General features: G+C 38.8%; 1 protein-coding gene across 1 annotated transcript in view; it reads left to right on the plus strand.

The window, feature by feature from the left end:
• Window positions 1–15688, plus strand: part of LOC118824323 (seizure 6-like protein) — a 44183-nt gene that overhangs the window by 15017 nt on the left and 13478 nt on the right. Inside the window, exons 2-7 of the mRNA XM_036594384.1 lie at window positions 9152–9619; window positions 11647–11786; window positions 13487–13682; window positions 14055–14240; window positions 15149–15320; window positions 15448–15617. Coding sequence (XP_036450277.1) covers window positions 9152–9619; window positions 11647–11786; window positions 13487–13682; window positions 14055–14240; window positions 15149–15320; window positions 15448–15617 — 1332 coding nt within the window. The remainder of the gene's footprint in view (window positions 1–9151; window positions 9620–11646; window positions 11787–13486; window positions 13683–14054; window positions 14241–15148; window positions 15321–15447; window positions 15618–15688) is intronic.

A 15688-nucleotide genomic window follows, 5' to 3' on the forward strand; every position in this document is an offset into this window, starting at 1 on the left:
CCTAAGCATTACATTTTCTGGGGGTCCAAATTTTTTCCTGGCACCTGTAGGTATTTTGACAAAGGGACAGAATGGGATTTTGCCAGTGGCATGTAAAGCTTGGCCAACCTCGCAACAGTTGCAAAGAGAAAACGCGTTGGTGGGCGGGTTATGGATGGGTTAGTTGTCCGTCTCTCTGCCTCGTGTGAAGATGTCTTTATAGGCTACTCGCGAGAGAATGCATTTGAATAGAGGTCATTAAACATAAGAGGTCTGTAGGCTGTATCCAGTCCACTAATGAGGAATATTTACTGCCGTCTCATACTCCTGCTTTGTGCTGGGTAGACACGGAGTGCAAAATCTACTGACTTTTCCTGTTTCTGCACAGTTAAATTGAATCCATGCCATATTCTCAGAGCTTTGCGATTCAAGCAGCCTGAGCTGATTCCAGGATTAGTTTCTTGCATCGACTTAGCTACTGTCGTGTCCCTTTACCTTCTCCAGTGTTTCCAGCGTTGGCTACTTACCGAAAAAGCGATTGTACCGTTTTCGCCTCCGCTGAAGGGAAAACTGTCTGAGTCATAATCCGACAGTAAGCGAGGAAGCGGGGGAAGCGGGAACGGAGAGAAACAAAATCGTGGAAACAAGATAAAGAGAGAGGGAGATGGGATGGGGGAGAGGCAAGAAGGCTAAGCGAGAGTGTGTGCGAAAAAGAGGTTTAAGTTGATGACAGGCAGAGGATTAATTTCTCAGTCAGCACTTTGCCTCGCACAGCACTGAGTCGTGCACGCGCTGGGGCTGTAAGACTCTGCCCTGGGTAATTGCTGTGCAGTTTGGGGCTTTTTACCGCTGAACGTCGCAGACTCTCATTATCTTCTGGTTTCGGATGAACGCATGGCCTCTCTGCCGTTCCCGCGGCTGACTCAGCCACGCAGAATGGGCCCTGCTTGACACGAGCAATTTCCAAACGGGCGGAATAGTTCATTTGTCATTCAAAGTAGAGGAGGATATTAGCCGTAGTGATTTCCACGACTGCGCTTTTTGAGGTTTTTTGTCAGGAGAGTCAGGGCCCAGTATAAATCTCTTTGACACTAAGGCAGGATCATGGCTATGCATGGATTTTTTTCAGACAATTTACATCAGTCTTCATTCGCCCTGGCTTTATGCCCCCCCTTTGGAAAGATAAAAGGTGTGAATAATGATTCAAATCCTAAGTAACCACAGTCTCCCCCAGTGTGAGAAGTGCTGGAGTTTCAAGTCAGATGGCGTTGGCTTTGTCTGACCCACTTGCTAAAAATAAGTAGCAACCAGTGTAAAACAGCGATTCAGACAGTTGGGGAGCACTGGGAAATAGATCTGGAGAAAAATGCTTTGAATTGTTGTGCGCTAGTCAAGAGATGAGCACATGACTCACAGAAGAGTGCTGGGCGTATACCCCAAATTTCTGATTTTATGTTGTTGGTTTATGCCAATTTACCAAACCCCAGTATAGGAATTTCAGGACGATTAATGTAAAGCTGCACACTAAGCAAAATAATGTATAAGTTAGCCCAACGTGTCAGGTTGGTTTGGAGGAACATGACCAACCTACTAGCAGTGAATTAGGCTTGAACAATACAGCCTAGCCTAGCCTATGTTGGATTTGTTCCTGGTTCTGGCTTTTCTGTATTTTGTTTGTTTGTTTCGTACCAATAATACTCCTAATTGATGAGGATTTTAGTTTCCTGCACTCTTTTTGTATGGTGTCATTTGGTATTAATTAAAATGGGTTCAGTTCAGTTTACTGAACAGTTTGCTTTGTTTCAAATCAAATTAGATAGTTGGCTTATCTGAAATCCACACTTGTGGTTTTCTGTACTTGTTTGTGCTCCAATGTTGTTTCTAGTAAGTGTCCAATTACTCCGGAAGCCCTAAAGAGCCATGGATTTGCATGTTTTTTTTTTTTTGTTTGTTTGTTTGCTGTTTTCATGATTATTAATATTACTAACACAACACAATGATTGTTGTTTTGTCATGATCTTAACATATTTATGCCATGATCACAACATAACGGATAATCTCTCAATAAAACAACATCCATTATGTTGTGAGAATTATATAAATAACTCATGATCTCGAGAAAGAAACATTCAATTTGCTGTGATAATGACATAAACATCACAAGACCTTTAGAGAATATTTTGAAGTGGAGAGAATTTCTGCTACTGGCTGTCCCAAAATACATATCCTAATATTTATAGTCTTAACAAGCGCTTGTTCACTTTTTGCTAAATTTGGAAGTACATGATTTATTTCCACACAAACCATAAATGTGGACTTCAGGACAGGCTTTGAGTGATTAAAGATAACCAATTCATAAGAATTACTCGTTGGCAAGTTTAGAAATGAACATGTTAACAGGGACATCCCTGCTTGGCCTATGTGGTTTGATTTGAGGTAGGAGTTGATGCTAAGTTAGTTTGTAAAGTGGCACCAAGACCAAGCCCCTGTGCCAGAGCAACTTCGTTGGATGGGCTATTTGCCTTTCAGGCAAAACAAAAGTAGGTAGGGTCAGGTTACATTTCCAAATGTGCTGTGTCCCACAGTGTCTTCATATTAGGCTATAGCCTGACAGCAGTGCAGTCATCATCCTACCTGTTCAAAAACTACAATACAGTATCAAGATTGTCTGCAAGAATGCAAGCTTCACACAAATCAAACCAGCACCGCTTGTGTACATTTTAAGCAATCTGTTGTCTTTTTACACTTATTCTTTGGGATGTTCAAATACCTGTGTGCTATGTTTGTAGCTTACCTGTCAACAGAAACCATAACCTATGTGAGAGAAATGCTTCAGTCAGAGGATCCTGTTTATAGACTACACTAATTATTCACACTAAAAAGTAATTTCATTTAAACTTCTATGTTTTTTTACATGAGATTCAGGTACAAGCAGCGAACTATAAAGTAGTGCAATTACACAGCAGTTTATAATGTAGAAATCTTTTTTTTTCTTTAACCAGCGCACCGGTAGCTAACAGTCTTTGTATTTTCACTACGGTAGCTAGCTAGCTAACTCCATAAAGGCATTTCAAGCTTGTAGCAGGCAAGTAACATTCTTTATTTTGCATGTCTCAGTTAAGGGCTTGAACTTGATCTGTCTTTTAATATTGTAGTGTAAGCCTGGTAGGCAGTTAGCTTTCTGCTACCTGCTCAGCCTGCTTTGAGGGTATAAGCCACTTATAAAGAGACTAAAATGTGTAAACCAGTTAAAGCAAGACTGTTAGGAGCCAACTTATTCAACTGGCCTTTTGTCATCTGGTTGCATTTTATGGGCACATATTTTAACATTTAACCTACGTATCTTTGCTGTTCTTGCCAAAATTTCATCTTCGCTCTGCTGTACTGACAGCCGCAACCTGCACTTTGTTCCAATCGCCTAAGAGACATTTAATGGGACTAAATAATAGTTAAAAAAATAAGCACTCTTTCTTTTTTCAAACACATTCAGACAAAAGAGGGGCATTTCGGGGTAATATACATTGTCCAGTTCTCCCAGTATTCTCAAATTTAGCTTCCTGGAGTCTTATGGAGAAGGTGGGTCTTTCCATTACAAAGATTTCATAGATAATATTATACCAGTCCTCTAGGGATGGGGTATGTGGCTTAAGCCATTTCTTTGTAATTGCTTTTCTAGCAGCTGCACTCAAAATTCCAAAGAGGTATTTTGTTTTAACATTTGTAGATGTTGAGTGTAGAAGCCCAAAAAAGTTCTATCCAATTAAAGGCGAATTTTGTTCTAAATGTGGTCACCAGTTCTGGTGACTACTTTTTAACAATAGTTAAAAAAGTAAGCACTCTTTCTTTTTTTATTGAGGGCCAAGCATAGTACACATCATCATATGCACAAAAAATGCATATAACAGTGTAAACATACATAAATTTGTTAGGGGGTTATACATAACTATACAAAAATCTTGAAGTACACACATGCTTTAACAGTTTTTAGAGCATTTTGTTTTAAAGAGGGCTGGATTAATTCAATATAATCTCTCATCTCCCTTTCGAAGGCAACAAAAATAGGGCTTTTACACTTATAAATATAAAACCTAGCCAATAAAAGTATAAGATTTATCACGCGTGCACATTTAGCTCTGATTTTCCAAAAGACCAAATAATACACAATAAACAAAACTTTAAATCAATGTTATGAACAATAAAGGCACTGTGGTTTTGCAAACTTTTTTCAGTATTAACAATGCCAAAATAAGTAACTGTCTCTGGGTAGTTGCTATGGAATGAACTGTTTTAATATTTTAATATGATGTAAGATGAGGTAACTGTTGGTCATGTAATCTTGGTTGCTGTCTGAACAGCATTATACTTTGGAGGTTATTGCATAAAATACCTTTGTATAATCACTCGGTGTTACAAGTAGATTGTACTGAGACAAAAACTCCTCATAGGTAAAGAGCCCTGCTGGTGACATCCAATATAAAAAAAAATAATGCACAACTTATTAAGGCGTGGGGACAAGATAATTAAGATATGGCCACGACTTAGTAAGGCATGGGAATGAGATAATCAAGCCTTGACCACAGCTTAATAAGACATGATCTTGTTCCCACGCCTTACAAAGTCATGGTCACGACTTAATTATCTCATCCCATGCCTTCCTAAGTCGCGGCCATGCCATATTAACATGTGGAAACAAGATCCCAATGTGTGGCCACGACTTGGTAAGGTATGGGAACGAGATAATTAAGCATTTTTTTAGCAATATAATTTTTTTATTTATACGCGTGTCACCAGGAGGGCTCTGTACATAGGTGATAAGAAAACAATAAGAATTACATAACTGATCAACTACTGTGGTATTATTATGGGACCACTGACAAAACATCCTTATTGTTCCATATAAAGTAACTATGTGGTGAAAGTGTAAGAACACTTCTTTAATGTTGCTAAAAAACGGTAACGAACATCAATTACGTTTCTTAAATATTTCAGCCATAATGTCGACGCACAGTGTTCACGTAAAAAAATAAGGCAACGCTCCTTGTATTTTCACCATGGTAGCTACTTAATGCCCGTTAACGTCAAACTAGCAGGGCTAGCTTGGCGCTATACAGGCTTTTAATGTCAGCTCTAGTTTAAATACAGCATTTCAAGCTTGTAACAGGCACATAAATAACATTATTTACTTTGTATGTCTAATTTAAGAGCTTGAACTTTGTTGTGATCATGAAGTGGATGCATACGTTCTTTGAACATAAAAAGAGCATTTAAAATTAGCAAATTTCTATAATGTGGTACAGTGACGTACTGAACGTGTACAGTATTTTCATACAATATGCAGTTACTACTATTAACATAGAACAAATCACACAGTCTCTTAAATACACCATTTTAGACTGGTCCAGCTTCATCTTGTGTCTGGCTGCTGGAAGTTGTCCCCAGACAGCACTCTATCACATCTCAGACTAATTGCTTTTTCTTCCAATGTAATTTAATTGATGAGCCTCTTTTTTTCACCTTGAGGTATGCAAGCTATCAATCTTAAACAGCCACTGAAGCACAGAAGTGCTATTTCACCACCTTAAGTTAATTATGGACATGTTAATGTGTTGATGTTGTTTAAAATATGTGTATTCTTGAGTGTCTTTGTCCTTGGAATTGCTCCATTTCTTTGTAATCAACAGTTTTCAGTGGGTGGTGGAATGTATGAGCTGTAGTTCTTGTTATATAATTCTGCTGTTATAACATTTCCTTTCATGCAAAGGCATGACCTATAGATGTATCTAACTGCATATATATTGAGGCCATAATTCAGAAATGCTAGGGGGAACTGCAATTGTAGCTTTGAGTTTCCATTCCACTCTATATGTGTGTGAAGAGTAATGACTGATTCATTCACATTTTATCAGCCAAAAAAGTGAGTTTTGTAGGCTTTTTTTCTGCAGGAGTTTATGCTGTGCAGGAAGCCAAGGATGGAATATTAGCATGCGTGGGAACCTGCGTGTCTACGCATTTCTGTCTCTCTGTCACTTTTCCGACATGCTTCATTTGTGTTTCATCCCATCCCCCTCTGAAAGGCTGTGGGCGAGAGAGAGAGAGAGAGAGAGAGAGAGAGAGAGAGAGAGAGAGAGAGAGAGAACTGGCTTGGCTTGGCTGAGCCGGACAGAGCTAAAATAGTGCCGTGAAGGCCTAGATGCCCCCTGGACTTCCCAACCCTCGCAAAACTCTAATCTCCTTCAGCTTCTGCCATGTAACTCAATGCCTGACCCATGGTGTGGTGGCGACTTGCTGCAGAATCGCATTTCCCTTTTGAATTACTGCAGCTCATTTCTGCAAAAGATAATTATATAATTATCCTGATGCGATTATGAGACCTTGTCTGTCACTGTAGTGAGGAAATAGTCTGTACACAATACAATCTGAAAAGATTTTATATAATAATAAACATGATAATAATGATATTAATAATAATAAAACTTTATTTATCAAACTGCTAAAAGAAACTCAAGATCAGAGTCTATGCACAGAAATCATCAGAATCAAACATAGCAAAACATGAAAAAATAAGGAACATCTTACATGAAAACAGCAGCAAGCAACATGGTAAACATTAGCATTAGCAACAGAACATAACTGTACAGCAGCTTTTAGAGTTTGAACAAAGAAAGAATTAAAATGGCTGTGTTTTGTGTTAATTAGAGATGGCACCAATATGACCAATAAAGACAAGAGAAAAGACAATAGTTGTATGTTCTTTATGTATGCTGTTTGTACATCCATTTGAAAATATCATTAAATATTTGGGTGCAATTAATCAGGTATTTGACTAAGGCATATATATACATGCCTTTTTTTCCTGCAAAGTAACCAAAGTAACCCTTTAAACTACACTCACAGGAATCACATAGAATTCCTATCTGAGCAGGTTGTTTACATGTTTCAGTTGATATAGGCTGATATGGGCATATCAGATATGGCTACATGCTACATGTTTTCAGTTTGGCTCATTGTCTGTGTCATATGAAAAGTTATTTATCTCAACTCAATTTTAAACCATTATACAACCCCATTTCCAAAAAATTGTTGGGATGCTGTGAAAAATGTAAAAAGAAACTAAATGCAATAATGTAAAGATAAATTAAACCCTATATTTCATTGAAAAGACAACATGTCAAATGTTGAAAATGAGAAATTTTATTATTTTTTGAAAAATATATGCCCATTTTGAATTTGATGCCAGCAACACATTTCAAAAAGGTTGGGACGGGGGCAACAAAAGGCAAAGTAGTGTAATGCTAAAAAAATACCTGGTGGTTAATTATCAACAGGTCAATAACAGGATTGGGTATAAAATACCCAAGAGAGTCTTTCAGAAGTAAAGATGAGGAGGGGTTCACCACTCTGTGAAAGACTGCACTTTCAAATAGCAACAGTTCAAGAATAACGTTTCTCAACATAAAATAGCAAAGAACTTTTGCTTTTCATCATCTACAGTACATAATAACATTAATAGATTCAGAGACTCTGGAGAAATCTCTATATGCAAGGGACAAGGCTGAAAACCAGTATTTGCTGGCCGTGATCTTTGGGCCCTCAGGTGGCACTGCATTAAAAGCAGGTATGATTCTGTAATGGAAATCACTGCATGGGCTCAGAAAAACTTCTGAAAAACACTGTAAAAACAGTTCATCACTGCATCCACAAATGCTAATTAATTAAAACTCTAAAACGCAAAGATGAAATCATATATAAACAGGATCTAGAAATGCCGCCACCTTCTCTGGGCCCAAGCTCATTTAAAATGGACTGAGGTGAAGTGGAAAAGTGTGCTGTGGTCCAACAAATCAAAATTTGAAATTCTTTTTGGAAATCACGGACGCTGTGTCCTCTACGCTAAAGACCACTCAGCTTGTTATCAGTGCACAGTCCAAAAGCCAGTATTCATGATGGTATAGGGGTGCATTAGTGCACATGGCATGGGTGACTGGCACATCTGTGAAGGCGCCATTAATGCTGAATGATACATATACATATATATATATATATATATATATATATGTATCATTCATATATATATATATGTTTTGGCAGCATATGCTGCCTTCCAGACAACATCTATTTTAGGGAAGGCCTTGCTTATTTCAGCAAGACAACGTCAAACCACATTTATTACAACACCTGTAGTCCAGACCTGTTACCCATTGAAAACATTTGGCATATTATGAATTATAAATGAAAAATACAACAAAGGAGCCCCTGAACTGTTAAGCAGCTAAAATCCTATGTTAAGCAAAAATTGAAAAACATTTCACTTTCAAAACTACAGCAGTTGGTCTCCTCAGTTCCCAAACACTTACAGAGTTTTGTTTAAAGAAGAGGTGATGAAACACAGTGGTAAACATGCCCCCGTCCCAACTTTTTTGGAACGTGTTGCTGGCATGAAATTGCACATCATTGAATTTTGTTTTTATTTACATTTGCACAGCGTCCCAACTTTTTTGGAAATAGAGTTGTAATACAGTTCACTCTCAGTCAATATTAACAAAAGAAACTGTGGTAGAAATGTGAAATTTATCACATGAATAGTGTAGCTTAACTTTATTAGTTGTAAATTGTTGTCGTTATCATAGAAACCACATTGTTGTGGTGTGTTTTGTGAAAGTTTATCGAAACCATGACAAAGTCTGCATATAGTAGACACAGAAACAAACACAGACAAGGAAATAAGAGTGGCTTTACTGTAATCAGTAATGCTAGTAATCCTATAAAATACCACACAGTTTCATCTGTAACCTGATTTTTTTTTCATTGTTTTTAATCTAACTGTAATTGAATCCAGTAATGCCGTTACGTGCATTCCCAGCCTTATGTAAACATAAGAATGATAAATAGTTAGCTATTATAATACACACATACACACATTTTTTAAGCTGCTTATCCACCTGGATCACGGGGGGGTTCCGGAGCCTATCCCAGCAGTCATTAGGCGTTTGAGCAGTTTGAGCATGGAACTTTTAGATTGTCATCTTAAAAGAAGTGCCTCCTTTCACAATAGTTCATTTTAAAGCTGATTAGATTTTGAAGTAACAAATATAGAATCAGTATTGCTATCAGCTGATAGCGGTGGTATCATGCCATTGCCAGCTTTAATTTCCTCACTTATTTTTGTCTCTAGATGAGATTGGTGTGACTCCTTCAGCCTCGTTACCTCCAGTGTTCCAGGGTGAAGCTCCCAGAGAAAGCCATGGAGGGGCTGTCTCCATGGGAGAGGACCTCCTGGACTCAGTCCTGGCTCATAAGGACCAGCTTTTGGCTCAGAAGGGTGTGGAGCTCCCCACTGCGCTGCCTGCTGAGCTGATGCCCGTGCTGAGGAAGGGTCTGGGCAGTGGGCCAAGGGCTGGAGCTCTATCCCCTGAGCAGCAGCAGCTTCTGAGGAAGATGCTGCCTGCACACAGTGAAGCTCAACACCCCACTCAGCTTCCTGTGGCCGAAGTTCTCTCTGAGGCACCCGAACGTCCTCCAGTACGCAGCACTGATGGTCCAGCCATGGCGACACAAGCTGCTAAGGAAAATGAACCTTCCACCACCACCATAGTCACTACAACTATGGACAAAGAGACAGAGCCAGATGTCCTCCCCTCAGGTAAGCACAAACATTTTAAAGTAGGTTATAAAGATATTAGTGCTGGGTAATATATTGTCTATACTGGTGCGGTGTAAAACAACATTATTGATTTTTAGTTTTAGCTGTATGGAACAAAGGACCAGTTTCGTGGACATAGGTTAAGTGTACTCTTGCACTAAACTGCTTTGTTAATGATGTTTCGCTATTAAAAATCTCATTTAGCTTTGGCTTAATCTGGGTCTGGGAAACCAACCCAAAAACATACTTAACTGTAATTTTTGTCATATGCTCGGTGCTTCACATTGATTTAAACACAGTTAAAATGCATAAAACTAAATAAAGAGTAATTTTTCCTTCTGATTTCCTTTCTAAAATCTAATTTGTTTCTGGTTAACATTTACAGGTTACACGTAACAGGCAAGGTTCCATTTAGTATATTTTGAGAAGCAAAGCAGTACAGTTCAAATAAAACAAGCCAGATAAGGTCTCTAAGGCATCCTTTTAACATAGTCTAGCAATACTCAGGAAACATGAATCCATTTACTGTATTAATACAAACGTAAGTATCATCAGACACTGTGATACTGTCACATATTTGGATATTTGATGTTGAATTTGATCAATACTGGCCAACACTAAAGAGGATGGATTTCAGAGAAGCTGATATTGTACAAGGTTGTGCTCTACATAGTATGGAAGTTTAAAAAATATTTCACAGTGAATTCAATTTGTCAACAGCCAACACAATGCAAAATGTTTATGGATGTTATAGATGTTTTTTTCCAAAATTGGAAAAATGAGTGTCCTACCAGGAGACACCACATGAACACCCTTCAAAATTGGGTGAAGAAATTTTCAGAGCTGCATGACTTTGCCAAGTTCTGACATTGATGCTATTTTCATCATGCCAGAGGACAGAAGCGAACAGTCAAACAACAGAAAGCAATCAGATAGTGTACAAATATAGTAAATGGTAATAGTAAAGTGAATTTTAAACATGTTCAATTAACCTCAAGTTTTATTTCTGCATCATATGAGTTCAAAACGAAATAAAAAAAATAATAGATGTCAGCTAGCTAATAAAGTACAACACCCATTTTACAACCTCAGTGTTCTGTTTACCTCTCTTAAACCACATGAATGCGTAAATGAGTTCCCCCTCGGAGAAAAGTACCACAGCAATAGTTTGCAGTGATGTACTTCTATTCTAACATTTTATAAGGCATAATGTGTCAGACTCCAGTCTTGGTAAGGCAGCAGACTTCAGTGTTCCTCTGCCTCATTAAACCCACCTGATTCAACTCATCAGCTAATTAGCAAGGCCTTTATGAATTGAATTAAAGTTGTTAAGCTTTCATTGCCATGCAACTTTTAACTGCATTATTTTCCAGTTGGTCAACTTTGGACTAGGGATAAAGCTAATCTCTGCACAGCTGTGGCCCAGAATGTGCCCAGTTTGACATGACTGTTATATGGGACTGGCCTTTAAAGTCTTTGTTTATAACAACTTCTTACACTGACTTTATAAGTTTTTAATTTTTCACAAACTAATACTGTAAATGTTTCAGTTCATTAAGGCCTCAGGAGCATCTAAATGGGAAAATCAGGTTCATATGATTAGAACAACAAATACACCAGGGCTGAATCTGAAATGGCTCCTACTCCTAGTATAGCACACTATGCAAGACACAATACTAAGGCTTCTACACCCAAAGAATGCACTGTGTCCAGGAGGGGTCTGTGCACACATGGCTAGCGCTTGGCAGAACCTGGTTTTGTATCGCAATTGATCTTATTTGTGTTATTGTGGTGTTATGTGTGGTTGTGTTATTTGTGATGTTATGGGGATTGAAGTAGACCTTTTGAAGTCCTTCTCATTTCTTTGGACTTGGATTTTCTGATCGCTAGCCTCTTCATACCCTCATGACATATTTTATTAATACTCTCTGCAGCTGCACATATATTTGACAGTTTTTTTTTTCATTTTTTGTTAAATTATGTAAACACATCTTGCTTTAATGTTGAATGCCCTCATCTCTTCTCAGCTGCATCAAGCTGCATGATCAATTTCTCAGACCCAGAGGGCTACATCGATTCATCGGACGATCCCCCGCTTCCAGACGGAGCTTTCCTGCAGTGCACGTATACAGTGACAGTGTACACAGGCTATGGAGTGGAACTGCAGGCATGTTTTAAAACATCCTATAATCTCCAATTTTCAGTTTAGACAATTTCTGCTGCATTTTTTCTGATGTTACACCATTAATTCCAGTGCACTGGTGGTTTACTCAGGTACCATATGGAAAGGTTGTGCATATTGTAATAGAATAAGCATGATTTAATCACCCTTCATCAATTTATATATCCCCTATAGACAATGAAATTTTAATATCCAATCACAATGTGCAGCTCTCCATCACATTACCCATTGGGTGTTTGCGGTGTTTAACTGAATTTGAGTGTTCATTTGCAATATTAGGTGCTACATCACAGAGCCCACTGGGCAATTCAAAGGTTGGTTCCTATCGTAGACTTTAATAAGCTTTTGATCTCTTAGCAATCACATTTCTCACAATTCTACTTGGCCACAGGTGGCGGACTGGTGCAACCTGCTACACTGAGTTGGATGTGACCTCTAGTGGGTGTTGTGTTTACTGCATGCTGTGCATGTATTTCTGGTCATTTGCACTCAGCAGCACAGCAGTGTTCCCTGAGAGCCACTGCCACACAAACAGATGTTAATGAGAGGTATCCACATGGTGCCTGCCAACCTGCCATAACACTGTGTCTGCACCAGCTCTCCCCTTGCCGATCTCTCACACCGCAACATAATCTCCAATTACCACTCTAATCCACAGCCCTAGTGGGAGGAATAGGATGTGTGTGTGCCTGTCACCCTCCCACATGTAGGGTTTATGATATTGGCAGTTAACGTACTGTGCAAATGAACTAGTCTCATGAGACTGGATCACTAGAACAAGCACTGCTCAACACTTAATGTTAGGGCCTAAACAATATGAACATTTAACCCTCTACAGAGAGCAATGTTTGATTCACTTTTCTCACATAAAATGGACCTGATTTTTAAAATCAAATATATATATACATATGTTTCCAAATCAATTAGTATGCTGACCAAAAGATGGCAGAAATGACTTCTAGACACTAACATTGCATTCTCATTAATACTAAATAAGTAAAATGTAATACGTTCTCAACACATGAAAATGATTTTAATGTTACTGAATGTTAAAAGAAAAAAAATTACACTCCAGCAGATATCATATCAAAAATTATGAAAAAATGTGTTTTTCCAAGGATAATTGTCCAGTGTATTAATGCGCATCATCCACAAGCTACACCATGAGCTAAACCACAAAAAGAGGTTTAAAAATGCCTAACGAGACCAAGTACACTTTATACTTTATTCAGACTTTTCCCTTCAGTACTCCAGTAGTTTGAGTTAAATAGAGCTTTATGAACTGATTGTCAGTTTTCATTTGTAACATTTCTTTAATTCAAAGAGCACAAATTCACAAAGCCTTAAATAAGATAAGTAATGTACCGGGGGGGGGGCTGGAGCTTAATTAGCTTGTAGCTCCATTAGTTCTCTTCATAGAAAGTTGTTTTTTTCTTTTGCAATATATATTTTTTTCTAATTTAGATACAGTAGTACAAAGTAATCTGTTACCTATTCTAAAATACCAGAATTGCATACTACTCCTTTACAACTCTAAAAACATTCTCACTGATTTGGCACAGTTACACTTTTTGCAAGACTGCAGCTACATTTTCCAGTCTTGTGATCATGCTGTTCTTTAGTCATATTGATTTTTATTTAGTGAAGGATATTGTTCTTCAAGGACTGTGTTCTTCATCTTATAGGTCAAAAGTGTAAACCTGTCAGAAAGCGAGCAGTTGTCAATCAAAGGGGTAGATGAGGGCGGGGCTTTGCTGGTGCTTGCCAATCAGACACTGTTGGTGGAAGGTCAGGTGATCCGCAGTCTGACCAACATGATCTTAGTATTCTACCGCTCCTCTCCTGAGGGAGGCATGGGCATGTTCCAGCTTCATTACCAGTGTGAGTACATACAGAATTTCCAAAGAGTTGTTAAGCTTTCATTGCCATGCAACTTTTAATTGCATTATTTCCCAGTTGGTTAATTTTCTCAATTATCTATCTGATAGGATCTGCCATGTCCATTAGCTGTGCAGTGTACTCTTAGACTCACATGTGCCACTAATTTTAGAGTTTTTCCATTGCTGTCTTGCGCACCAATTTGTTATATTATTTTTTTTGTCAAAATTGATTTTGTGTGCATTAGTCAGTCAGCCAAGCTGTTCCTTAATTGCATAGGAAGATGCATGTGGATAGGCGCGCTGGTTGATATGATTCATTAATATCCTCCCTGTCTTCATGCAACAAACAAACATTCAAACCTTTCCTGGCTAGTGTTCCGGCTAAGCTGTGCCTTGCCCAGGCGACCTCACTTCGGGGAGGTATCAGTGCTGGATCTGCATCCAGGGGGCTCTGCGCATTTTTCCTGCCACATGGGCTACCACTTGCAGGGTGCAGCCACGCTCACCTGCCTCAATGCTTCCCTGCCAGTGTGGAGCCAGCGGGAGCCCAACTGCAGAGGTAAGAGGGACAGAAAGGAAAACAAAGAGGAGAGAGTCAGAAACTGCCTATGCCAATTGACTGATTTATTTTTTTCTGATTATTTGATGTTCACAAAACATCCAGTTAAACAGGGCTAGTTATATTCTGTTGAACTGCATCATGGGAATTCAAATTCACTATTTCTCCACAATAGTGCAAGATGCCCAGCCCAGCAAGATGCCCAGCCCAGCACTATCCCAACACACATGGAGAGTGGACAAACTTGCACACAAAGTCCACCTTTAACAGGCACAATTTAGCAGTGCTGTGCAACACATTAACACAAACAGCAACAGCTATAGTGAATGTGCTTCATTCACAGGGAGCATGGCGCTCCAGTGGCCACTTTGCATGGCCACACCCCTTAAGCTCCCCACAGCAACACAGCCCATGGCAGACACCACAATATCATTATATTGCCTACCCCTAACCTGATAATAAAATCTGAGACAGAAATCACTTTATGTTTATGGGTAATTTCCCAGGTAATAAGTAAAAGTTTAAACAGCCTTAGTCATGGGTTTTATTAGTTATGTGTTTTTTTTTTTAAGATTTTCTTGGTGAAGATAAGTTACTTTGTCCTCTACAGACATTTTTCTGCAAATTATTCTTGCACAATTTCTGTTTATAGTTTGACATCTGAGAAAAAAATTAAAACTAAAATTTGAAATGTGACATAACTCTTGCACAGGCCACATTTTATGTTTCATTTTCCCCAATATGCTAAATTCAGTAAATATACAGTAGTTGTGCATTAAGATGTGCAGAAATCTGATCTCCGTAGATGATGTGTACTTATTTTTGCTTATAAATTTACAAAATATGTAATTTGATCATGGTGCCCATGCGTTTGCATACAACTGTAACATAAATATCCCTCTATGCAGCTCTGTGTGGAGGTACAGTGAAGAATGCCACCGTAGGCAGAGTCTTATCCCCTTCGCCTCACCCGGGACACAACAGCAGTCTGGACCGCAGCTGCTCCTGGTCCCTGGAGGCCCCCAGCGGTCAGAGACTACACCTCCATTTGGAGAGAATGGCTCTGGGACCGACAGACAGGTCAGTGTGAATGTGTACATGTCTGTGCATGCATTTATCTTACAACTGGTCACCTTGGTGTATATCTAAAGAAAGATCAAGCATTTTTGTTTTTTAGTACTTTTATTTTTCATCCTTTTTACTGCAGACTCGTTTTGTGGAGTGGTCTAGATGCTGGCTCTGTGGTTCTCTTTGACTCTGGTCAGCGCGGTCCAATCCCATTCGAGGGAGTCATAAGTGAGGGCCCAGCAGTCCGAATTCAGTTTATAACAGACCAACCAAACAACCACAACACTGGCTTCAACATCCGCTATGAGGGTAGGTTAACTCTTAACATGTATCCATAATAACAAGCAAAGTTCTGTATGTGGCATATCAAATCATTCAGT

This window comes from Colossoma macropomum, unplaced genomic scaffold (genome assembly GCF_904425465.1).
Source record: "Colossoma macropomum unplaced genomic scaffold, Colossoma_macropomum, whole genome shotgun sequence".
Taxonomy (NCBI): domain Eukaryota; kingdom Metazoa; phylum Chordata; class Actinopteri; order Characiformes; family Serrasalmidae; genus Colossoma; species Colossoma macropomum.